Here is a 25700-nt window from a genome sequence, read left to right as displayed (position 1 = left end):
CTAGCCTAGCCTGTGTTCTTTGGCACAGACACTGTGACTTCTTCAGTCCAGCCATAAGCCACTCCAGGGCTTCTGCAGCATTGTGAGGCCCCAACAGCTGACATGGTCACTTTGGCATAACTTATTGCTAGCACGCCTTGGTTACACTGCCAGATTTGGTACCCAGCCTCCGTTCACAGCATGGGGGTTGACAATGCTTGAAGTGCCTGTGTACTTTTCATCAGCAAATTGCACTGTATATATAGGTATCTGCTATGATACAGAAACAAACACAAAATCTACGGTAAAAGCATGTTGTTAGAGGGCTTTCCCTTCACCCCTGCCCTGGTTCTTGTCATGCAGACAGAGAGCAGAAGACCAGAAGTCCGGACAATGCGATGTGCGGACAAGACATGTTTATTGGGGTTAGTTTCAAGCAAATATATCCATAGCGCTACGCGCCAGCAGAGTCTGTTTCCCAGTGTCCCCCTTCCCAGCTCCGACGCCACAGAGCTTTTACCCCGCGTCCCCCTCCCCGGCTCCGACGCCGCAGAGCGTTTACCCCGCGTCCCCCTCCCCGGCTCCGACGCCGCAGAGCCTTTACCCCGCGTCCCCCTCCCCGGCTCCGAGGCCGCAGAGCGTTTACCCCGCGTCCCCCTCCCCGGCTCCGACGCCGCAGAGCCTTTACCCCGCGTCCCCCTCCCCGGCTCCGACGCCGCAGAGCCTTTACCCCGCGTCCCCCTCCCCGGCTCCGACGCCGCAGAGCCTTTACCCCGCGTCCCCCTCCCCGGCTCCGACGCCGCAGAGCGTTAACCCCGCGTCCCCCTCCCCGGCTCCGACGCCGCAGAGCCTTACCCCCCCGCCCCCCTCCCCGGCTCCGACGCCGCAGAGCGTTTACCCCGCGTCCCCCTCCCCGGCTCCGACGCCGCAGAGCCTTTACCCCGCGTCCCCCTCCCCGGCTCCGACGCCGCAGAGCGTTAACCCCGCGTCCCCCTCCCCGGCTCCGACGCCGCAGAGCGTTAACCCCGCGTCCCCCTCCCCGGCTCCGACGCCGCAGAGCCTTTACCCCGCGTCCCCCTCCCCGGCTCCGACGCCGCAGAGCCTTTACCCCGCGTCCCCCTCCCCGGCTCCGACGCCGCAGAGCCTTTACCCCGCGTCCCCTTCCCCGGCTCCGACGCTGCAGAGCATTAACCCCGCGTCCCCCTCCCCGGCTCCGACGCCGCAGAGCCTTTACCCCGCGTCCCCCTCCCCGGCTCCGACGCCGCAGAGCGTTTACCCCGCGTCCCCCTCCCCGGCTCCGACGCCGCAGAGCCTTTACCCCGCGTCCCCCTCCCCGGCTCCGAGGCCGCAGAGCCTTTACCCCGCGTCCCCCTCCCCGGCTCCGACGCCGCAGAGCGTTAACCCCGCGTCCCCCTCCCCGGCTCCGACGCCGCAGAGCGTTTACCCCGCGTCCCCCTCCCCGGCTCCGACGCCGCAGAGCGTTTACCCCGCGTCCCCCTCCCCGGCTCCGACGCCGCAGAGCCTTTACCCCGCGTCCCCCTCCCCGGCTCCGACGCCGCAGAGCGTTAACCCCGCGTCCCCCTCCCCGGCTCCGACGCCGCAGAGCGTTAACCCCGCGTCCCCCTCCCCGGCTCCGACGCCGCAGAGCATTTACCCCGCGGCCCCCGCCCCGGCTCTGACGCCGCAGAGCCTTTACCCCGCGTCACCCTCGCCGGCTCCGACGCCGCAGAGCCTTTACCCCGCGTCCCCTTCCCCGGCTCCGACGCTGCAGAGCATTAACCCCGCGTCCCCCTCCCCGGCTCCGACGCCGCAGAGCCTTTACCCCGCGTCCCCCTCCCCGGCTCCGACGCCGCAGAGCGTTAACCCCGCGTCCCCCTCCCTCGCTCCGACGCCGCAGAGCCTTTACCCCGCGTCCCCCTCCCCGGCTCCGACGCCGCAGAGCGTTAACCCCGCGTCCCCCTCCCCGGCTCCGACGCCGCAGAGCGTTAACCCCGCGTCCCCCTCCCCGGCTCCGACGCCGCAGAGCCTTTACCCCGCGTCCCCCTCCCCGGCTCCGACGCCGCAGAGCGTTAACCCCGCGTCCCCCTCCCTGGCTCCGACGCCGCAGAGCCTTTACCCCGCGTCTCACTGCCTTATTTTTCACTACAGCCAGGACCATCAACCTAGAATGCAGTCAGGGAGACCTGCTGAACATTCCCCACTCTTTTCATTTGATAATGAGTTAATAGAGAGCTAATGTGAGGTCCCCACAGACCCAGCTCTCTAATACGACAACCCCCATTCTTATCCACTGCACCACACTGCTTTTCAGAACGGCTAAGCCAGTTGTGGTTACCCTATCTGTAACCACTAAAAAACCACACTCCTCTCCCAGAGTGAAGGACAGACTCCAGGGTCCCTGATCCAGCTTCTGCTCGTGCTGACTAGTAAACAGTTGTGTTACCCACAGGGAAATTGTGTTTCAACTCTTCCTCCAATGGTTGGTCTAAAACGGGCCCAATATCTGTTCCTGTGGTTCAAATGGTAAGGCCCTAAGCTACCAATGAGAAGGCTGAATGGTCAAACTGTGCTGCTGACCTTTGTGGGTGGATGACAGGGCTCTGGTGAGGAACTCTTAGGGTATGTCTGTGCTGCAAAGTGAAGGTGTCGTGGTAGGCAGACCTCTGTTAGCCTTTGTCTAGCTAGTCCAGAGAACAACCGCTGTGCTGATGTGGTAGCACAGGCTAGTAATCAGAGTACAAGCCCTCCAGGGATCCTGGGCACAAACTCTGGTTGCTAGCCCTGTCGTCAACATCTATACAGCTATTGTTACCCATGCGAGCTAGATTAAAGCTAACCCTAGTATCTCTACCTGTGCTATGCTCACACCTTTGCTTGCAGCAGAGACATTCGCTTGCAACAAGTTTTACACTGGGGGGCGGGGGGGAGATAATCTGTAAATTGTGGTGAGACGCCACCAGTTGCACATTTTGCTTGTTGTAATCCACTGGTGAGCATGAGTGTTGTGTAAACTGAAGTAATAGTAATAGGATGAAATTTAATAGTGAAAAGTGCAAGGTCATGCATTTAGGGATTAATAACAAGAATTTTAGTTATAAATTGGGGGGACATCAGTTGGAAGTAACAAAGGACCTTGGAGTATTGGTTGATCACAGGATGACTATGAGCCACCAATGTGATATGGCCGTTAAAAAAGCTAATGCGGTTTTAGGATGCATCAGGCGAGGTATTTCCAGCAAAGATAAGGAGGTGTTAGTACCGTTATACAAGGCACTGGTGAGACCTCATCTGGAATATTGTGTGCAGTTCTGGTCTCCCATGTTTAAGAAGGATGAATTCAAACTGGAACAGGTTCAGAGACGGGCTACTAGGATGATCCGAGGAATGGAAAACCTGTCTTATGAAAGGAGACTCAAAGAGCTTGGCTTGTTTAGCCTAACCAAGAGAAGGCTGAGGGGGGATATGATTGCTCTTTATAAATATATCAGAGGGATAAATATTAGGGAGGGAGAGGAATTATTTAAGCTTAGTACCAATGTGGACATAAACTGGACACTAGGAAGTTTAAATTTTAAATTAGATGAAGGTTTCTATCCATTAGAAGAGTGAAGTTCTGGAACAGCCTTCCAAGGGGAGTAGTGGGGGCAAAAGACATATCTGGCTTCAAGACTAAGCTTGATAAGTTTATGGAGGGGGTGGTATGATGGGATAGCCTAATTTTGGCAATTAATTTAGCAACTGATCTTTGATTATCAGCAGGTAAGTATGCCCAGTGGTCTGTGATGGGATGTTAGATGGGTTGGGATCTGAGTTACTACAGAGAATTCTTTCCTGGGTGCTGGCTGGTGAGTCTTGTCCACATGCTCAGGGTTTAACTGATCGCCATATTTGGGATGGGGAAGGAATTTTCCTCCAGGGCAGATTGGCAGAGACCGTGGAGGTTTTTCGCCTTCCTCTGCAACACGGGGCACAGGACACTTGCTGGAGGATTCTCTGCAGCTTGAGGTCTTCAAACCACAATTTGAGGACTTCAATAACTCAGACATAGGTTAGGGGTTTGTTACAGGAATGGGTGGGTGAGATTCTGTGGCCTGTATTGTGCAGGAGGCCAGACTAGATGATCACAATGGTCCCTTCTGACCTTAAAGTCTATGAGTCTATGAGTCCCCTTCTGTGCCCAGTACACCGAGGAGGTGAATCTGTGACAGTTCTGGCTCAAAGCTGGCACAAGCTGTAAATATGCATGTTGTGAGCTCTGGAGATCATCAGTTCAGTCCCAGAACTACCCTCATTAGCTGGCAGCTGCCTCCTGTATAATGTGACAGCTGGAGTCTCCTACCACCCACAATATGACAACATTTCTGAAGAGCTCAATGTGTGCACAAGACTCTCTTCACACTCACTCTGCTGCAGAGGAGTCAGAGACCTTCTCTATCTCCCTTCACAGTTTCTGGGACTTTATTACTCTCCTCTGTGATCCCAGCACAATATCTCCTTTTGCTGCGGGTTACCACATTAATATCCTTAGACATATGCCAAATATCATTCCCAACCATCATTTCAATGGGAATATTGTCCAACACACCTACAATCAAAACACCTTCTACACCTCCCACTCCACGTGCACTTTCGCTAAAAGTACAGGAATCCTAGATCCTCCCGCTACCATAAGCTCTGCCATTAGGCCAGGTAACATGTCGCTCTCTTGGATCACACTCCGCGGAACCAGAGAAATCTGTACACCAGTCTGTCCACTCGATGCGCTCTCTGCTATTGACCTTGGCAACCATAACAAATTCCATATTTGGTTCTGCAGGGCCAGTGCCCACAAAACTCACCAAGCGAACCGTAGGTGCCTCTGGGGCTTCTGTGCTGATGACAGCTGCCCTGACATGGATTGGCTGGGGCTAAAGCTCTTTCACCTTAGGGCACTGATTTTTCAGGTGCTCAGTAGAGAGACCCTGGTAACACCTTTCACAGGCAATTTCTGATGAGGATTACCAGGAGAGGAATGATTCTGGGGGAGTGAGTGCTTAGGCTCCTAACCCCTAACCACTCTCCTTTCTCCCAGGGGTAAAACAGGATCCCCCCTTTAGACCGGGTTTGTGCCCCTCCTTCTGTGGCTTGCACTTAAGGGACATCTGGGCTTGCACAAAGGCATCAGCCGGCGTAGCCATCCCTGCTACAGATTTTACAGATTTAAACCACAGGCAATTTTTTACATCAGTGCATATACTCAAGAAATGTTCTTGAGCAATGAGATCAAGCAATCTTGAGGTCATAATCCTCAGCCCCTTTTCCTTTTCCCCATTTTCTTATTAGGGCACACATCTTATAAACATATTTACTGTGACTCATGCCAGCACTCCTTTTAAGATCTCTCAATGTCACCCTGTACACTTCAGGAGTCATTTGGAACCTTTGTCTAACAGTTTCCTCAAATTTAGCAGATATTAAAGCTTCCTGAATTGGCATTTCATTAAATACATTCAAAGCTTTACCAGACTTTCTTGTCCTCAGGAATCTTATGAACTTCACAAAGCTTTTCAAAAGTGGAGAAGCACTCTTCAGTGCAGTCTGTTCTCTTTGTAAGCAGGACACAGCTGGTCCCAGCTGTGGAGTCCTTCAGTGGAGGGAGATGTCAGTGACTCTGGGATCTTTCCATGTTCTTCTAAGAGTTCCAGATTGTATTTTCTCTCTTTCTCCTCAGCCTCTTTGTCCCTTAGCTCCCTGGCTCATTTATGGGCTTCACCTTCCTTCCCTTCAGCTCCATGGCTCTTCTCTGGGTGGCTTCTTCTCTTTCTTCTTTTGGCTTTTCAGCTTCCAGCACAGCAGCTGTTTCTTTTGGTCTCATTTCTGCCTGCCACATCTGGTACTGGTGTTCTCTCTCTTTTTCTCCTGCCTCCAATCTGGCCAGCTCTAACTTTGCAGTTGTGCCAGTGCTGCTCATTTTTATGCTTTACTGTTTTTATTTCCCTCACCCAAAATAAGCAAACAGAAAACAACAAACTGGAGCCCTTCTTTGACTGCCTCCAGCCATCCCATTGGAGACTGAATTTTCAAATGATACCTCCCAAGGCATACTTTGTACAAAATCTATCATAGTCTTGAAAAAGGGGTGAACATAGCGGTACAGACTGACACAATTATCCACAGACCAACAGCAATAATTCAGGGGTAAGGTTGGAAGTAAGTCATCAGTCAGTCTTTTTACAAGAAGGGTAACGATGAAAAATGGAAATGTGGTAGTCCTGAAAAAGACTGAAATATTTCTTGACAGAGAAAGGAATTGATTTGACAATTCCTTAACTGTATATTCCCCAGATTTTAAGGCACTCTGCTGGTTTAAAAAAAAATGGGATTAGAACAACCTTAATTGAACATAAAGTCCAGTGAAAGATATTCCATCACCCACCTTTCTCGCTAATATTCTGGGATCAACACAGCTATAATTACACTGCATACAACAACTCCCACTGGCCTCAACTGCCGGCTGGAGCAGAGAGAGAGATGGTCACTAAGGTAGACAGGGCTCGGAACACAGATGGCTTTAGCAGGAATAACCAACGTCTGCATTGCAGGAACTGCTGTTTATGGAATGCAGATGCAATATGCTCTGAATGCAAGAAACTGCTAAGTAAGCAGCCACCCTTCCTGGGGGTCTGAATAACAGTGAAAAAGTTCTTCAAAAGGAACCATGACCATCTACTTGCCAAGCTCTCTTGGTCACTGCTGCTTACCTGGCCATCCAGAAACAGACAAGGAAGCGGTAGGACTCCTGTGCTACAAATTGTGAATGTTCCCCATTGATTGATGATGCTAAAAGTCCCAGCTGCATGAGTGACTTTGTGTGGTTCACAATTTCAACCAAGTTGTCTGCAACAGCCAACCTGAAACAGAGGCTGCCAGGGGCATTGCCTGTGTCAACCAGAAAATCACAAGTCCTTTGGTGACCTGTTTATGCTCTATCTTTATGCAAATACAGTAGGTAGGCAGTGAATTTTAATAAGGCTGACATTAGGGAAAGAGGATTTCATCTTAGGCTAAAAGATTTTCAGTCCAATTTTATATATTCTAGAGTACGACTGGATTGCTTTCGCAAGGGATTAACTCACCGTGCATACTGGGGTCCTGTGGAGTCATACCACTGACTGGAGGCCGTAATGTCTTCATCTCGGATGGTCCCTTCATGCATCCCCAAAGGGTATCGGCATATTGCTGGAGGGGGAACAGGAGCAGGTTAAACATCAGTACCAGACTTTTAATTTGAAGCGCAAGACAATTTTGGTTAAAAGCCCACCCTGGTTAGGAGGAGAAGTGAAGACAGTTTTATAACAAATGGTAAAAAGGAGAAGCAGACAGCAATCAATATACATTAGAAGAAATGGAGGGTAGCAAATTGATAAGGGAAAACTGGTTAGGGAAAAATCCAAAGCTGGCAGGGCCAAGGACAAGAAGGAGATTTTTAAGTAGATCAGGAGCAAAAGAAATCTTAACAATGGTATAGACACAGATTAATAGATTTTAAGGTCAGAAGGAACCACTGTGATCACCTAGCCTGACTGCCTGCTTATCTCAGGCCAGAGGATTTCCCCATTACTAGGTGGAGATGGTAAAATCATTCATAATGATACAGAAACGGCAGAAGTGTTCAATACACATTTCTGTTCTGTATTTGGAAAGAAGCTGGATGATGTACTCAAATCCCCTGAACTACTTTCCAGTCCGCTAGTACCTACGGATAATGCTTAACTGCTTCTGCTAGGGATAAACATTTTAAATCAACAGGCCTGAATAACTTGTGTCCAAGAGTCCTAAAGGAGTTGGCTGAGGAGATGTCTGTGCCACTGGTGTTAATATCTAATAAATCGTGGGATACTGGAAAAACTCCGGAAGCCTGGTAACGTGCTAATGTCATGCCAGTCTCTAAAAGGGGCAAGCAGGATGGTCTGGGAACTACAGACTGGTTAGCCTGACATCAGTGCTGGGCAATAATGGGAAGCTGGTACAGGATTCGGTCAATAATGAATTAAAGGATGGAGCTATAATTAATGTCAGTCAAGACGGTTTTATGGGAAATAGCTCTAGTGAAACAAACCTGAATTTGGTTGATAAGGGTTGTCAGGTGTCAGTTCATGCCAAAGCCCCAGGCCAACTCGCTTGTGTATCAGTACAGATCAAAGTGATTGTTAAATGTGTAAGAGTGTATCTGGTGTTTAAACTTCATGAAAACCTAATGTGATGTCACATGCATTATTTTCACTTACCTGTGTCCTAATGTGTTATAATGTAGTAGCAAACATTTGCTTGCGTGCACCCACAGCCGCCCCGGGGGGGGGGGGGAACCCAAGTGGGGCAATTTGCCCCAGGCCCTGGGCCCCGCAGGGGCCCCCATGAGAGTTTTCGGCGGGTCTTCGGCGGCAGGTCCTTCAGTGCCGCCGAATACACCCAGAGCAAGTGAAGGACCCGCTGCCGAAGACCCGGAGCTTCTTCCACTCTGGGTCTTCGGCGGCAATTCTGCAGCGGGGGCTTCTTCCGCTCCGGGTCTTCGGCGGCAATTCAGCAGCAAGGGCTTCTTCCGCTCCGGGTCTTGCAATTCAGCGGCGAGGGCTTCTTCCGCTCCGGGTCTTCGGCAGCAATTCGGCGGCGGGTCCTTCACTCGCTCCAGGACCCGCCGCCGAAGTGCACCGAAGATCCAGAGCTGAAGGACCCCTGCTGCCGAAGACCCCAGGCCCCCTGAATCCTCTGGGTGGCCCTGTGTACACCCCATAACTACATATCCCATCAAACGAGAAAGAAGCCCCGTGGAATGCAGATGAAGAACTTTAACAGAAAAGTGCTAATTTCAAGGCAAGCGATCACTGTGTGTCATGACTGGAGGTCAAAGACTCTAAATGCATTCCTCACTCACTCGTTCATCATCAGAGGAAGAGGCCATGTAGGTAGTGACCCTGTCAGCTGGTTTTCTGTGAGAAGAAGCTATAAATATGGATTCAGGGAAAGACCCTGTATCTCTGGACTGTTTGGATTCTAAAAGAGCAGAATAACTGAACAAGACCATGGAGATCCTCAGAGTTATTCTGGGTAGAACTGAGAGACTTTTGGGAAACTGGCAGATTACTACATCTCTGCTGCCATTTGGAATTATAGACTGAGACTCACCTGTACATATATTTTACCTGCTTTAACCTCTCAAAAACTCTCATTCCTTTTTCTTAGCGAATAAACATTTAGTTAGTTTACTATGGAGTTTGCTACCAGTACTGTCTTCCGTGGAAGTACCAAATCAGTCTGGGGCAAGTGATACTATACAGTACCACTTGGAATGGTTTAAGAACTACTAGCTGACAGATCTCAAAAGGTGTCATCAGTGGGGAATCGTCACTTCACAGGGATGTTTCTAGTGGGGTTCTGTAGGGATTGGTTCTATGCCCAACACTGGTCAGCATTTTCATCCATCACTGCGGATAAACATATTGGCAGAGCTGTAAATAATGAGGAGGACAGGGCATTCATATAGCTCGATCTGGATCACTTGGAAAGCTGGGCCCATCCAAACCAGATGAATTTGAATACAGCCAAAGGACAGGTCATATACCTAGGAATAAGGACTGCAGCCCATACCTACAGAATGGGGACCGTATCCTGGGAAGCAGTGACTCTGAAAAGGATTTAGGTGTTCTGGTGGACAAGCAACTGGATGTGAGCCCCCCAGTGCAATGCTGTGGCGAAAAGGGTTAATCTGAACTGGGATGTATAACTAGGGGAAGCCTGAGTAGGAGTAGGGAGGTGATTTCACCTCGTATAGGAGACTAAGACTGGAATACTGCATTCAGTACTGCTGTACACATTTTAAAAAAAGATGTTGGAAAAAGCTGGAGAGGGTGCAGGAAAGAGCCACAAACATGACTGGAGGGCTGGAGAACCTGCCTTCCAGTGAGAGACTTCAGCCAGGCACATCCTCCCACCCCGTAGCAGGCCACTGAGAACGCTAGAGGCTGCTGGACCTGTGCAGCAAGAGGGAATGAGGTGCTCCAGGCCATGCAAAGGGAGTTTGCCAGCAGGCCAGGCCAGTTCTATGAACTGGAGCGCAAATCAGCTGCATCAGAGGAGATGCTGGAGACAGAGGAGAAAATGGTGGTGGACTATACAGCATGGGCAGATGAGGGAGCAAGACCACCAGCAGCAAAGGGACCTTTCTGAGAGACTGGAACGAACATCAACTCTACACATCTCAGGACACGCCTGCTCTGAACCCGCCCTGCCCCAGCCGCTCCACTCACATCGACCCACACTACTACATTCTGCAGTTACAGGAAAAACTTCGGGTGGGGGCTCAGCCAGTCTATGCATAGAAGTGCACATGTCCGCAGTCCCCAGTGCACTCCACCCTGCCTGCACAGAGGAAGGGGAGTACGCTGACCATGTGCAATGCCATTACATGGGACACCGTCATGGTTTCTCTTTGTGTGCACTGTGGGTTTGTTTTGTGGCTTTGCATTTGGGCTTTAGTTTGTGATAGATGGCCGGCCTGTGCTGGAAAGTTGTACTACAGCATCTGTACTGTGATTCCGTGCAGGTATTCTTTGAAAACATTAAGAGGAAACAGCTACTCAAAGGTGGCAATTTTAATGAGGTCTCAGATGTACAATTCATGCAACTGCACCAAGCCAGCAAAACCCAGTAGCTATGTATCTTGCATCATGTATGATTTTTTGATGCACTCATAAATAAACTGATATAGGCCACCACTGTGCTCACAAACCCTTTCCCCCTGCAAACCAATGATGTGGCCACCTTCCCCCTGCAAACCAATGATGTGGCCACCCAAGGCATCCCGTATTGTCCTGTCTCTCCTGGACCTAGCTGCACTGTCTGGCTGCTTGTACAGAGCTAGCGCTGTCATCGCCCCAATCCTGGCGAGGGCACTCCCTACATACGTCACACAGTGCACCCTACGCCCACTGGAATGGATGACGTTTGTGACAAAGTTCCTCCTCTACCTTGGTGGGTCCTGCACTTATTGGCGGATTTGCTCACCTCACAGATTCACCCTGTGGGTCGGGAAACAGCCCAGAGACCTTCCTCTCTGGTAGACGCCACAGTTCAGGTCAGTTCCTCCTGTGTTTGATCAGGAGTTGGGAGGTTTGGGGGGAACCAGGCCCACCCTCTACTCTGGGTTCCAACCCAGGGCCCTGTGGACTGCAGCTGTCTACAGTGCCTCCTGGTACAGTTGTGTGACAGCTACAACTCCCTGGGCTACTTCCCCATGGCCTCCTCCCAACACCTTCTTTGTCCTCACCACCGGACCTTCCTCCTGGTGCCTGATAACGCTTGTACTCCTCAGTCCTCCAGCAGCACAGCCTCTCACTCTCAGCTCCTGGTGCCTCTTGCTCCCAGTTCCTCACACGCACGTCCTCTCCTCTGGCTCCCCCTGGCCTGACTGGAGTGAGCCCTTTTATAGCATCAGAGGGGCCTTAATTAGAGTCAGGTGCTTAACAGCCTCACCTGACTCTTTGCAGGTTAATTGGAGTCAGGTGTTCTCATTAGCCTGGAGCAGCCCCTGCTCTGGTCACTCAGGGAACAGAAAACTGCTTATCCAGTGGCCAGTGTCTCTCCCTTCTACTCTACTGTTCCCAACTGGCCTGGGTCTATCACACATTATACGCACTGGCACCCAAACAGCTTCGTAAGCAGCTCCATCTTGCCTTGATCAAAGGCACCATCTTGTTCCCGCTCAAGGTGTAATTACACCTTCTGCCACGTGCTCTTACATCTGGTCATGGCTTCATGAGCCAGGGAGTAAATGATATGGTGGATCTCCCAAAATAACATTGGGCAAAGACACCCCGCTGATGTCCCAGTCTGTCCAATTTGAAAATGACGGCACTCCAGAATACTCTGCCATCTTGCGTTCTGCCATTGCATCCCACGCTGGTGTTCATGAACCTCCTTCTAGGGCTGACTATGGTCAGCATAATAAATATCCTTTCCAGTTTATAGACTCATGTACATCTGAGGGGTAGGGGCAGACATTGAGCACATGTGCCATTGATGGCCCCAGTTCAGTTTGGGAAGCGATTCACTCAAAGACAGCTATTATTTCGGGGACATTACGACTTCACTGCCCATAGATGAACCATAGAATTGTAGGACTGGAAGGGACCTCAAGAGGTCATCTAGTCCGGTCCCCTGCACGTGGCAGGACTAAGTATTATCCAGACCATCCCTACAACAATAATTGTCTGGCAAACATCCTACACAATAGAATCAACATTTGACTTGCCAATGCCTGGACTGGGCTATCAGGGGGTCTGCAGATGACAAGTGAGGGTCATCAGCAGAGCTGTCTGTGTGGTAGAGCACAGGACCTGACTAGTAGGGGGCTCTGTGTCAGGACTGAGGGGCACTGGCAGAGCTGGGGGGTGGGGGAAAGCCCAGGGCTGGGAGAGCAGAGGAGCTTCAGGTTGGACGGAGGGGCACTAGCAGAGCTGTGTGCGCATGCAGCGGTAAGTAGCCAAAGATTCTAACAACAGGCAGGGACAGATTCAGCTTATCAGGACTATAACCCTGTGCATAGGGTGCCAGCTCCTGGAGTCCTGTGATTAGCCCTGAAGGGGGCAGCTCCCCTGTGCACCTCAATAGGGTGTTAACCCACCCAGCAGAGGGCTCTGGGTGTGACCCTTCATCCTGGGTAAGTATTGCCTCCCACACCCACCCAGGGGGAACAGGTTTCCAAATGCTGCTTCTGAGGCAGGAGGGGAGCCCAACGGCTACCCCACTGCAAGTTGGGGTGGGGCCACCGCATGGGGCCTCATGTCAAGGTGTGTTATGGGCCCCAGGTTGCTTTACTCTGGCCCTGGCTACAGGCCAGCATGGCCCCGAGCTGGGGCTGCGCTGGGGCTCAGAGGGGTGGAGAGGGACCAGAGCAGGGACAGAATAGGACACTCGCTGGGGTCTCCAAAGACATAATGTTAGAGGCAGAGAATCCATCAGGCCCCTCGAGGACAGAGCTGCCCCCTCGCACGTGCCCGGGGGCTTGCCCATGACCTGGCCCAGTGTCACGCTGGGGCTGGTTACAGACAATCCCACAGACCAACACGCCTCATTACTGGGACTGTCTCTGACCTTTAACTAACACCTTCCCCTTTCTGCACCATGTCCCACCCCTCTCAGCCTAGACCTGCCCCATGGGACCCCGTCCCCTGGGCACGTCCCCCTCCGCTATCCATAGGCCTGTGTCCCTCTGCCCTGGGATTGGACCAAGCACTGAGCCAAGCTGAGCCCAACCTCTCCTCCTGCATCAGCCCCTCCAGAGCCCACTCCTCCTGGCTGCAGCTCTCTCGCTCTCCCGCCTGCCTGTATCTGAAGTGAGCCCAGTACCCCAGAGCCGGCCTGACACTTGCCTCTCATTACTCATCCAGTGCCCATGTGGCTCCTGGTGGTAGCTGGATCTCCAGTGCTGAGACAGGCTCACTGGCTGCAGACCCACCTGGAGGGAGGACAGGGAATACGTCCATGCGCCAGTGTGGAGCTGGGATTTCCATCTGCGCTCTGGGAAGGCTGGGCGCCTGGCACCCAGGCAGCTGCTCTGGCACCATGTTTATAACTTCATACAAATGGGTCCATTGTAAGGTGGAAAATAAGGGGGGAAATGAAAACACACAAGGCAGGAGATTAGGGTCCCTACCGGGGTTGACTTCGGCACCGGATGGCTCAGGCAGGGCAGCCAGCAGCAGCATGCAGAGGATCATGGTGGGCAGTGGAAGGCGCTGCACCGGGTCAGTCGGGCGTGAGTCCTTCACAGCCAGCAGCTGCCATCTACATTTCTGAAAGACAAAGCAAAAGAGGGGAGATCGAAGTCCTCTAGTCAGGGACCCTTGTGGAGCTGCAGCCCCTCAGCGCTGTGCCATGGCGCAATGAGCCACAACACCCTGCACACACTGGAAACAGCACCTGCTGGCACAAGAACAGGCAGCATCTCTCTCCTGGCGAGGGGCTAGTGTGTTATGCTGACACTTGCCCGGCTGCTAGTGTTGACTCTGGAGCTATTCAGTGCTGTGGGAAGTTCACTCTCTCCCTGCGTATTGTGCACAGCAGCACACCAGTATCACTTTCAAATAAACCCTGGCAGGTCACACGTTAACAGCTCCAATGCAAAGTCACTTCTGCCCGTTTATTCGCTCCCCTCCTTTAAAACACAGCGATGCCCAGACACCTCCTTACGGCAAAGCGCACAGGGTCACGTTCAAAGCATGCCTCCCTCAGCCGAGAGAAGGCAAACCTTCCCCGGCTCTCTGCACTTCTGGTGGGAGGACACGTGGGGGCCGAATGATTGCACTTGCTTTGTGGGCCCTGCACTCCGGACAGATGGTGCTGAGCGCAGTGCAGGGGCAGGCACCAGCGTCAGGGCTGTGCTAGGAGTGAGTGTGGGCAGTGAGCAGCAGCATGGGATTTAGTGACTAGCTGGGCAAGTAAAGCCTCATAGCTAGCACCATCCGCTCTCCCTGCCCAGCAGCTCCCGAGTGACTTGTGTAACTGAGCTGGGCAAATCCCTATCACTATTTCCCTTAGAACAGGCCTGTCCCCCTTGCTCGTAACCTTCTCAGACTCATACCGGCTGGGAGAGCGTTTCCCGGGTCTATTCTGCACCTAATGGTCAGTTTCTTTACAGTGGAACAAAAGCCTGTTGCTGTTTTCGAGTGTGTCTGTTCTGTCCTTCCTAAAACCCTGCTGCCATCGCCCAACAACAATTTGGGGTAGCAATGCAAACTGGGCCAGCCAGACAGTGCGGAAGGGTTAAAGTGCATGCTTTTCACACGCACACAGGAGTTTCACACACACAAAGGGTTAAAGCTTTTCACACGCACACAGGAGTTTCACACACACAAAGGGTTAAAGCTTTTCACACGCACACAGGAGTTTCACACACACAAAGGGTTAAAGCTTTTCACACGCACACAGGGGTTTCACAGGCACAAAGGGTTAAAGCTTTTCACACGCACACGGAGGTTTCACAGGCACAAAGGGTTAAAGCTTTTCACACGCACACGGGGGTTTCACAGGCACAAAGGGTTAAAGCTTTTCACACGCACACAGGGGTTTCACAGGCACAAAGGGTTAAAGCTTTTCACACGCACACAGGGGTTTCACAGGCACAAAGGGTTAAAGCTTTTCACACCCACACAGGGGGTTCATATGCACAAAGGGTTAAAGCTTTTCACACGCACACAGGGGTTTCACACGCACAAAGGGTTAAAGCTTTTCACACGCACACAGGGGGTTCATACGCACAAAGGGTTAACGCTTTTCACACGCACACAGGGGTTTCACAGGCACAAAGGGTTAAAGCTTTTCGCACGCACACAGAGGTCTGACACACACAAAGGGTTAAAGCTTTTCACACGCACACGGGGGTTTCACAGGCACAAAGGGTTAAAGCTTTTCACACGCACACGGGGGTTTCACAGGCACAAAGGGTTAAAGCTTTTCACACGCACACGGGGGTTTCACAGGCACAAAGGGTTAAAGCTTTTCACACGCACACGGGGGTTTCACAGGCACAAAGGGTTAAAGCTTTTCACACCCACACAGGGGGTTCATACGCACAAAGGGTTAAAGCTTTTCACACGCACACAGGGGTTTCACACGCACAAAGGGTTAAAGCTTTTCACACGCACACAGGGGGTTCATACGCACAAAGGGTTAACGCTTTTCACACGCACACAGGGGTTTCACAGGCACAAAGGGTTAAAGCTTTTCGCACGCACACAGAGGTCTGACACACACAAAGGGTTAAAGCTTTTCACACGCACACGGGGGTTTCACAGGCACAAAGGGTTAAAGCTTTTCACACGCACACGGGGGTTTCACAGGCACAAAGGGTTAACGCTTTTCACACGCACACAGATCCTAACGATTGCCAGTTTTTTACTAACAATCCGACAGTGCTCTATTTGTGCCCCGTGATGTTTCTCTCTGGAGACATATCTGGAATAGGGCAGACCCCTGCCCCATTCAGGGCACCCAAGGCAGCACTCAGATTGCAAGGGTTCTGTGAGAGCGCTTGCCTTGCTGAGCATATCCCGCAGGAATGCCACCCAGCAAACCGTTCTGTAAGAAAAAGTGTCATTGCTTCCTATCTGTGGGGGTTTTTTTAAACTAAGAAATGCCACAAAAAGTTACCTTAAAAGAACAGAAAGATTATACAGTGCAGCCCTCAAAACTTCAAGACACATTCACCGGCCTAACCTCAACCTCTGCCCCTTGCGCACGTGCATTATGACTCAGACATTCGTTACAGGATCACATGGTATTTCTGATGCAGAACCCTGCCCCGTTAGTTACAGCACTCAGGCCATATGGTGAAAGATGATCCAATGATAACAAAAGACAGCTGCCGAGTTCACTGCATCCCATTCAGCCAGGGCCCTGGGTAGGGATCGGCGGCATGGGTGACCATGTGACTGAAGCCACATGGCAACGCCGACAGGAACCTGGGCTTGTTCTGCCCTGACTTTGAAGTGCTGCACTTTGCGAAGGAGCCTTTGCAAGCTCACGTTCCATACAGAGAGACACAGAAATGAAAAACCGACGTGCCAGCCAGAGGGCCCTGGAAATACTTACACGTCCCACAGAGGAAGTAGAACAGAGAGAGAGTTCGACAACCCCATTCCAGAAGGAGCCCTTTAGTAAACACAACGCTGCCGACTGCACTCGTCCGACTGCAAACACATGGTAATTGCTGACCCTTCCTCGCATAGGGGGCCCCTGCAGGAGGGTGCCTCCCACCTGCTCTGTGGGCCAGCATGGAGGGGGATGGAGACAGGGCTCTGCCTCCTCCCTGTCCCTTAGGGAGGCTGTTGACTGCAGCTGCAGCTGACCCTTTCAGACCAGGCACAGAGCAGGGGGAGGCCAAAGGAAACCAAGAGGCAAGACTGCTGTTATGTGCTCCGTGCCTTCCTTTAGCGAAGGATGCTGTCCTGCCCAGTGCCAATGGGACTGGAGGGCACTGGCTGATCGATACAGAACTGATCAAATACACCCCTCTGGGAGATGAGCCTGATCACATCAACATCCTGTGTCAATAAAGATACACGGGGCCATTACTGGAGTGTAAAGATACGTACATTCCCAGATGCCAGGCCTGGCTCCAGGCACCAGCCCAGCAACCGTGAGGGGCGGCACGGCCGGGTCTGCGGCGGCGGGTCCCTCACTCCATCTCAGAGCGAAGGACCAGCCGCCACATTGCTGCTGAAGACTGAAGTGGTGGCGGTAGAGCTGCAGCTCGCGATCGCAGCTTTTTCTTCTTTTTGCTGCTTGGGGCGGCAAAAACCCTGGAGCCGGCCCTGCCAGATGCTGAGATTACAGGAGCTAATGAGCAATGTTATTTTGTATCAGGAGAAATGGTGTGTGGCAGCTTTAGGGTCATGCACTGAGCCTCACATGTGGTGTTTTCTGACATTTAAATGCTTTGCTGCATGTCCAGTTAGCCAAGTGTAGCCTGCCAGGAGCTTACCTAGGTCCCTGGGTCTCTGTATGCTGGTAGTTTGGGGGAGAGCCAAGGGCAGACTCAGAGTCTGCTGGGCCACCCTGCAGAAGCGAGGAGAGACACTATTTAGACCAAAGCGACAGGGGACCCGTCAGCTCGGGGGAGGATGGCCAGGAGCCAGCCTGGCTACCAGCCCCCTGCTCAGAGGAGGGGCAGCCTCTGAGAGTGAGGAGGGGGGCAGAGCCAAGTGACTGACAAGTGAAAGCCTGGGAGAAGAGCAGCCCTGACCCATAGGAAGTGAGCTGCCCACCCCCAGGGAGCACTGGAGAGGAGAGAAGCCAGTCTGAAGCCAGCCACTGAAAGGGCACGGCTGGCTGTGGGTGAGCTGCTGCCTCCTGGGTGCAGGCAGGGTCCCCCTGAGAAAGAGCCTCTGCCTGCAACACCTCTCAGCTTGGTCCTTTCCCTCCTCAAGGTTAGTTCTCTGGTTCCCTAGAGAAATCAGTCATGACACGGCATCCCTGCTCTGGCTGCTGGCCCAGGGCCGCCCTCTGTCTAGGCGCTACGGTAGGAGACAAAGGTTAGGATCTGTCGAGGTTAGTTACCTGCACCCCTTTGTGAGGAGCAGAAGCCCTGGGACCGGAGCAGCCAGACTCCTGCATGAAGAGGATGCCTGTTAGCAGCGACCGGAGGTGTCCAGAGCCATCTCTGAACCCGAGGAGCATTCATGGAGCTGTGAGTGCTCCATCTTTTAGCGGCTCAGAGAAATTGTCTGGGAGACTCCCTACTCCCGGAACGGAGTCCTCAAGCCAGTGGTCAGGGTTTGGGGATTGTCTGACCTGCTGCCTATTCAACCTGCCGAGGGACTTACTTCCTTATCCCATGTGAGAGTCTTCGGGGCTGTACTGAACCCAGTCAGCCAAGGTGCTAATTGCTATTGCAGGAGATATTATCACAGGTCATCCAGGGCCCCTACAAACTACATGGACCAACGGGACACTGGTTTTTATGTTTTCTGTATCAGGTCAGGTGCTGGGGAAAATTCACAGGTACTATCTGTGTGGGCACCAGTGATCCTGACTGTAGTGTTTTACTATTATAGTTACTTCCCGTGTAATAGGATTCCTGTGCTGAATACATTGTGTGTGTTTGTGTTATTTCTTGGGAGTCTCCAACTCTGGCACGTAAGTGGGGGCTACCTGAGCGGCCCTGGTGACTGGGCCAGGAAGGACCAGAGGGGTGGAGGCACACCCAATAAATTAATATGGAAAGAAAATCAGGAAGTTACACCCTGTTGAGCTGGAGGCGGGATCCAAGGGAACCCAGGCCTGGCCATCAAAACTCCTGCGGAGGCTAGCGCTAAAAGAGGTAACGGGGTGGAGAAGGGTGCTACTCGAGCAACACAGATCCACCTGCCCTCCTCGTTATTGACCACTCCAATTGCTGTGTCATCGGCAAAGCTTAGCTGCAGTGATCCCAGGAGTACACTCCGGATAAAGCTGCAGTCGCCACCATTCACTTTCATCAGGCAAAATCAGTTTCATGGGTGATACGCCCGTAAATTAGCCATGCTGCTATGCACTGTGCCAAGGAAAGCGAGTCCGAAGGAAGGACTTCTCAGTATCTGAGTCACAAGGGCAGGACCCAGGTCTCTGGATTCCTAACCCTAATGCACTAGATCAGTGCCAGGGGCACCACTGAAAACGTATTACAATCTAAAGCGAAGAAAATCTGCCCCCCGCCCCACACACCTTTCCCATGAAGAGTCAACCTCTTGAAACACATGCGCATCCGTCACGTCTCTAGGCAGCACTGAGAACTGCTGATAAATTTTTACTTACTTTGATAGTAAATATAATGGAACCATGAACATTTCTGGCTTTAAATAAGGGATCGTCAATGTGAAAAGGCCAATACTAGTGCACCGGGCCTCTGAGGAAATCACTCACCCATTCTGTGCCTCGCACTTTCCTGACTATACAATGGGACTGTTACTTTGCACTTCTCATACGGAGGCCTCTCAGGTCTTTACAGACCAGGTGTGCACACGCCGCCCCCTTCACCAACAGGACAACTGGGGCACAGAGAGTCTAACTGACTTGTCCAAAGTTGCAGAGTAAGTAGGTATGGACATGCCTCCTGCTTCAGGTGTGTGGCTAATCCGCTGGCTAGACCACTGTTCCTCCCAAGGTGGGTGACTAACCCTGGCCAGGTCTACAGTGGAAAATTCATAACCCATTTTCTGTAGTCCTCCCTCCTCCCCAATTCCCATGGCAGCAAACTACAGTGTCCTTGCCACCACGTTGCCAATTCCTGCTCAGAGCGGCTCCTGGGCTCAGTCCCCACGGCCTTGCGCTGTGCTGCACTCTGTCGTGTTGTGGGGCTGGCAGCAGCCAGGAACAGAGAGGGTGCGTCTACATTGCAATTAAACATCTGCAGCTGGCCCATGTCAGCTGACTCAGATTCGTGGCGCTTGGGCTATGGGGCTGTTTAATTGCTGCATAGACATTCAGGCTGGAGCCCGGGCTCGGGGACCCCACATGCACGGCTGCATGGAGAAGCCAGGGTGGCGTTTGAGTTCTGCCAGCAGAACCCTCGCCCTCCATGGAGGCAGTAGGTCCAGCCTTGGTGTCTGGAGGAAGCAGGAGGCGTGAGGCACGTTGAGTTATTCCTTGGGGGCAGTTCGGAGGCAGGGTGGCTGCACAGCACACACCCTGCCCAGGTGCTGCAAAGGGGCAGCAGGATATCAAGGCAAGAGCTCATGGGGCCAGGGACATGAGTGGGGAGGAGGGATCGGGGAAGGAACACGTTGGAGGCATGAGAAGACATGGGAGTAGGGGCTGGGGCACTTCCAGGGTTGGGGCCTAGACACCAGAAGCAGCAGGGAGGTGGGGGTAGGCAGGCTGTTTGAGGGCACCGGAGGGTGAAACCAGGTTCTGGAGCGATTGCTTCTTCGGAGCAGGTCACTGCATGGGCAGCATGAGGAGCAGCAGCTCCCCCACTCAGCTTCCCCTCTCGGAGGGCTGGTACCATGGGTATCGGTCTCTCCCCATCATGCTGGGACACAAGGGAGCGTGTCAGCACAGGGAAGCGTGTGCGTGTTACGCCGGCTCCCTGGCACTTAGCAGGCAGCTCCAGAGTGCCAGAGCATCTCCGCTGCCTCTCCCTTCTCCTGCTGCGCTCTTTGCTGAGATGCCGATTGCGATTCCTGAGCGTTTGAGGAGGCTCCTCTCACCCCTTCGGCTTTGAGGCACTGGACTAGAAAGCGTCTCTCTCTGCCCCACACCCCTCTGCTCTGCTGGCTGCACAGTTATTGCGTTCAGCCTCGTGCCCCAGTTCCCCTCTAGCGTACGCTTCCTGAGCCTGTATCCAGGGCGTGGCTGCCTCAGCGTTAGCTGTCCCGGAGGAGGTCTCTGCGAGGGGAGGAGTTCTGGGCTTTGTGCTGGTCGGTCTGTTCTGCCTGCTGGTTTGTGTACTGGGGTATCAGGTACTGGTCTAGCCAGTGGGCACCTGAGAGTTCTGGGTGGGCCACGGAGGCTGTTGCCATAGGGGGATTAGTGTTGATGAGCTGCGGGAGCGAAGTGTTTAATTTCTGATCCGCACATGCTTTGTGGGGGAGGCAACGTTTGCGGCTTTGCCTGAAGTGGACCCAGAAGCTGGTTACCCTTTCCTGCCTGTTGACTGGCAAGGGGCATTGACCTGGCAGCTGTGGGGACTGCGGCACTGGAGGAGGGGGGTTTCTCTCGGGGTCTGATCTCAGTCAGCGAAAGCCACTGTGAAAGCTGGGCCCGAGACGTCACTCCCGGATGGTAGCATGGGTTGGATGATGCAGCTGGATAGGTTTAGCAGTGGTTCTCTCTCTCTCTCTCCTGGTTTCTTTCTGGTGTGGAAGGCCCACGAGAGCTTTTTCAGTGAGTCCAGAACTCCCAGCTGTATTTGTTATGACTTGATTCTAACCCTGCTGTCACACCTCTACCCAGAGGAACTGCCACACCTGGAGCGCAAGGACCACATTGGCACCCAAACTCCAGGCAACAGCAAAGCCCGAGAGAGGCAGGAAAGCATTATCCCTGTTTGCTGGGCTGGGTGGATCAAGTTGCTAATTGCTAACAGCTGGCTGCATCAGAATAAAACTCTGTTACAATCATTATGTGAACAGAAAAAAATCTCCCTCCTGAAAAATATTTCACTCACTGGGTACGTCTACACAGCAAAGAAAAACCCGCTGCTGGCCCATGCCAGCCAGCTGCAGGGCTGTTTCTTTGCTGTGTAGGCTTCCGAGATGGAGCCCAAGCTCTGGGATCCTCCTGCCCCGCAGGATCCTCGAGCCTGAGTTCCGAGCCCGGAAGCCTACACAGCCGTGAAACAGCCCCGCAACCGGAGCCCCACAAGCCTGAGTCGGCTGTGTAAACACACCCACTGAGAAGTGCAGGAGAGAGCAGCTTTCTCCAACATACAGAGCAGACTCCAGGTCAGAGAAACAAGCCCGCCTCTTCACTCAGGTACAGGCAAAGACCACGACTGTCCCCAGCAGAGCATGTGCCCCAGCTGCTAGCGAAGGCATTTCATAACAGTCCCTACAGCGGGAACAGGAGGAAGCCGCTGGGAACATTTCTAACTGGATCTGCATGAAATAGGTGGAGTTTGGGGCCCCTCCTACGTCCCATCCTCTCTTCAGAGATCCACTGTGGAGGGCTGGAATGTTCGGGAGCCTTGTGGGATCCACGATGAAAGAGATGCGATTGTTTGAACTTGCACGTGTGTAAATGGTTCCCTGGGAGCAGGAGTCTTGCTATGGGTGCACAATGCCCTAATGTCAGGATGTTCTGTGGCTGTAAATCCACCTGCTGGTGGCAGTGCACAGGCTGGGCTCTCACTATACAGGCAGGAGGAATCAGCTTCTCTCCTTGATTATGGGGTGTACAGTCCTGCCTTTGGCATGGTTCTAGTCAGGGAAATGGCTCTGGGAATGGCTGACTGGCCAACTATATAAACCCCCTCTCCCTTACTTACGGGTCGAGCAGGCTGGAGGGCGACAAGCCTGTTTCATGACAACTGTCAAGGTTTCAGAACGTGTTTATGTTCTGCATCGGAATGAAAACTAAACCTCTCAAACATTCTCATGAAACAGAAAGGTGGCCAATCAGTCACACTCTGTCTCATCGGAAGTGGCCAGAGAGCCCTGGAACTCAGAACACTTCCCAGCCTAAACATTTTGGCTTCGATGAAACAGCATATTGCAATGAAAACACAATTTGTTGAAAATGTTCAACCCAGCTCCACTTTCAAGTCAGTTTTGCTAAGCTTACAAGTCAAACAAGGATTTTTCTGATTCTAATTCTTGTTTTATGGTAAAACTCCAGTTTCTTTCTTCCTGTCTGACACACTACTTTTGACAAGATTCTGCCTTTGAAACATAGTTGGCAGTTTGCTGAAGATGCACAGGACAGACTGGAATACAGGGTTGCCTTTGTAGAGTGATCAATAATAAACATGGTGTTAGCAGTGGGATTCTTCCCAGCAGGGATGTGCTGCAAGAAGGGGCCATTATTCTAGCAAACGTGCCCAGGACCACACTTTGGATCTGGCTATCTGCAAGCCAGTTACTGCACTTCTACCAATCAAGCATCATTGCACTATTATTGTCTGAAAGAAGAATTATAACAGAACAACCAAGAAAACTGTTTCTGGAGCTCAAGCCTCAGCTAAAAGACAGCCTGATCCAAAGCCAATGGACCTCTTTTTACTGGTTTCACTGAGCAACACACTGAAAGGACATCTTGCCTTGCGGCTGAGCGAGGTACACACGCACCCTACGATCAGGACTCCACCCTTACCAACACGAACCAGGCTGCCAGCACAGACAAGAGACAAGGGCTGGGCATTATCACGAGCTGATGAAAGCTGATAACTGCTAAGGCTCACTCAGGCCAGACACACAGCCCTTTGGGAAGTCAGTGATAGGGACCGAAATGACAGAAGAATTGGAGCAGGCACAATGAGATCACAGATACGTTCTGGGACAGCGACAGGGTGTCAAGCAAGGCAGAGCAGAGCAGGAACAGTCATAAAGTCAACCAGGCAGGGTTTTTGAAGAGCCAAGAGAGGCACATTGAATTTGATAGTCATTTTCAGAGGGCTGTGGCGTTGCAGGGGTGCTGATAAGACACGGAGCAGAACCCTCTGGGGTGGGATTTGGGCTCAGGATTTTCAGGAAGAGCCGGGATGGACACAACATCCTGGCACGCTGCGAGGAGCCAAGGGAGGAGCAGGGCATCCACAGGCACAGCCCATCGATGTGGCAGAGTTCCTCGCAGGAAGGGCGGGATGCTGTGAAGAGAGGACCACTCTGTTCTCACCCCCATTCTGTTAGCAATGTCGGCACGAGAAGTGCTGCAGCCACCGGTGTGGCAGGCACACAGCACGAGCAGCAGCGTATTCTAGCTCATTTCAGCCCATTGCACATAAAAAGGGAGAGGGATTCTCAAAGCCCCTTTTGCCTGCTGGCACGCTGCTGGCTGCCCAGGCCAGCCCAGGACTCGCTCACTGCTAGGGAGGCAGGTACACCACAAGGAGACAGCTAGAACGCAGGCTATGTGTTTCTTATGCAGCAGACACAATGATCCTAGCACAGGCCAGAGCGGGGAAAGGAGCACGTTTACTCTTAGCTAAGGCTAAGATTATGTCACAGAAGTCATGGAATCCATGACTTCCAGAGGCCTCCATGACTGCGGCCCACGCAGCTCCCGGCCCCAGAGCGTCGAGCAGCCGGGGGACCCCACAGCTCCCAGCCCCCAGGGTTGGCAGTGGAACCCCAGATCTCTGAGCCGCCGCAAGCACCTGGGGGACCCCGAGCCGCAGCAGCGGTGGGTGCTGGACCACCCCCTATCCATTTTGTCACAGTTATTTTTAGTGAAAGTCACCGACAGGTCACGGCTTCTGTGAATTTTTGTTTATTGCCCATGACCCGTGGGTGACTTTTACTAAAAATAACACATATGACAAAATCTTAACCTTACTCTTAGCCCCGCCCTACACACAAAGCGGTGCCACTTGAACTATTCCACAGTGACACACCCTCGCCCCCACCAGCGGGGATGCACTTACACTGGTGTGACGGTGCTTTATACTGGTCCAGCGGTGTCCCCACGAGGTGAGCACTGGATATTTCAGTGAAAACTCCCACCCCTAACTGCCATAATTATCGCTGCACAAACCCTGCCTATACAGCAGGCCTGACCCCGCCTACCCGGCTGGTGCCTGCGACATGCACTGAGCCTTTTCAGAGAGATGAGCCTGGGGTTGTAACGCTGGCACACTGGGAGAGCTCCAGTGCCGGTGGGGCCGGGCAGCCCTCCTGGAGACAGGGAAAGAGGCTGCATGGGAAATTCAGATCAGGAGGAAGATCGAGAAACAACCAGTTACTCCTCAACCCTGGACACGGGACCTAGGGAGGAAAGCCCTCGGCCACACCATACCTCGCCAGTATCCACTTGCCTACAGAAGAGAAGCCCCTGCCGTTCAGATGTGCGGGGCTCTGCCTGCAGCTATTAACGTGCCTCGGCTTTAGCTGCTGCCAGGTCTAGGCTGGGGAGTGAGTTTGGGCTAAATGCGGCATTGGCTGTGGGCTGGAATGGCGATTCCTGGGTGAAGCAGAGCATGCTGGCACGCATGGCACCAAGGGGCCCTGCCCATCAGTGAGGGAACAGACATATACACTCCAAACGACTTCATTTGAGTAACAACCTTGTGCAGCTCCAGCTACGAGTATTACAGTATATGGTAATCACTCATTAGCATATGTAAATGAGCACTGCACATTCGGGGGTGTACTGGGGTAACTATTTTCAGATGGGGTCTCTCTGTCCAATGGCTTGTGTGTCCCAAACAGGACCCAGGCACCCGGGGGACCTGTAAGCATCTTGAGGATCTAAAGAGCAGTGCTGTGTTCCAGGATGCAGTTCTAAAGGCAACTCGGAGAAGCCCCCAGGCAGCCATAGCTCCGGCGGGGGCTGGTGGGTGTGGGGCTAGCTGCAGGGCTGTCCCAGATTAGCAGGCTCTGTGCTGGTGTGCGTCCTCCAGCCGCGCGTGCTGATCCCAGCTCTCTACATCGCACCGCCCCCAAGTGAGCAACAAGCCACAGGCGGATGGGATGCTGGGGGTCGTCCCAGCTCTGACCCTAGTGCTGTGGCATGTGGCCAAGGGGCTCTAGCGTTTATCTGCTCCCCGTCAC

The 25700-nt window shown here is 52.8% G+C and overlaps 1 protein-coding gene across 5 annotated transcripts in view; it reads right to left on the bottom strand.

Moving 5' to 3' along the window:
* Nucleotides 1-25700, bottom strand: part of LOC123352293 (discoidin domain-containing receptor 2-like) — a 174289-nt gene that overhangs the window by 62274 nt on the left and 86315 nt on the right. For 4 of the 5 annotated variants that reach the window (XM_044992152.1, XM_044992151.1, XM_044992153.1 and 1 more), the window contains 2 exons: nucleotides 13670-13808; nucleotides 7095-7197 (listed from right to left, as the gene is read on the bottom strand). In XM_044992152.1, coding sequence (XP_044848087.1) covers nucleotides 7095-7197; nucleotides 13670-13808 — 242 coding nt within the window. Of the gene's footprint in view, nucleotides 1-7094; nucleotides 7198-13669; nucleotides 13809-17497; nucleotides 17518-25700 lie in introns of those variants that run through there. The other variant, XM_044992156.1, reaches the window with a different exon arrangement.

This window comes from Mauremys mutica, chromosome 18, assembly GCF_020497125.1.
Source record: "Mauremys mutica isolate MM-2020 ecotype Southern chromosome 18, ASM2049712v1, whole genome shotgun sequence".
NCBI lineage: Eukaryota > Metazoa > Chordata > Testudines > Geoemydidae > Mauremys > Mauremys mutica.
The sequence above is the reverse complement of the archived record's forward strand: the minus strand, read 5'-3'. Positions and strand labels throughout refer to the sequence as shown.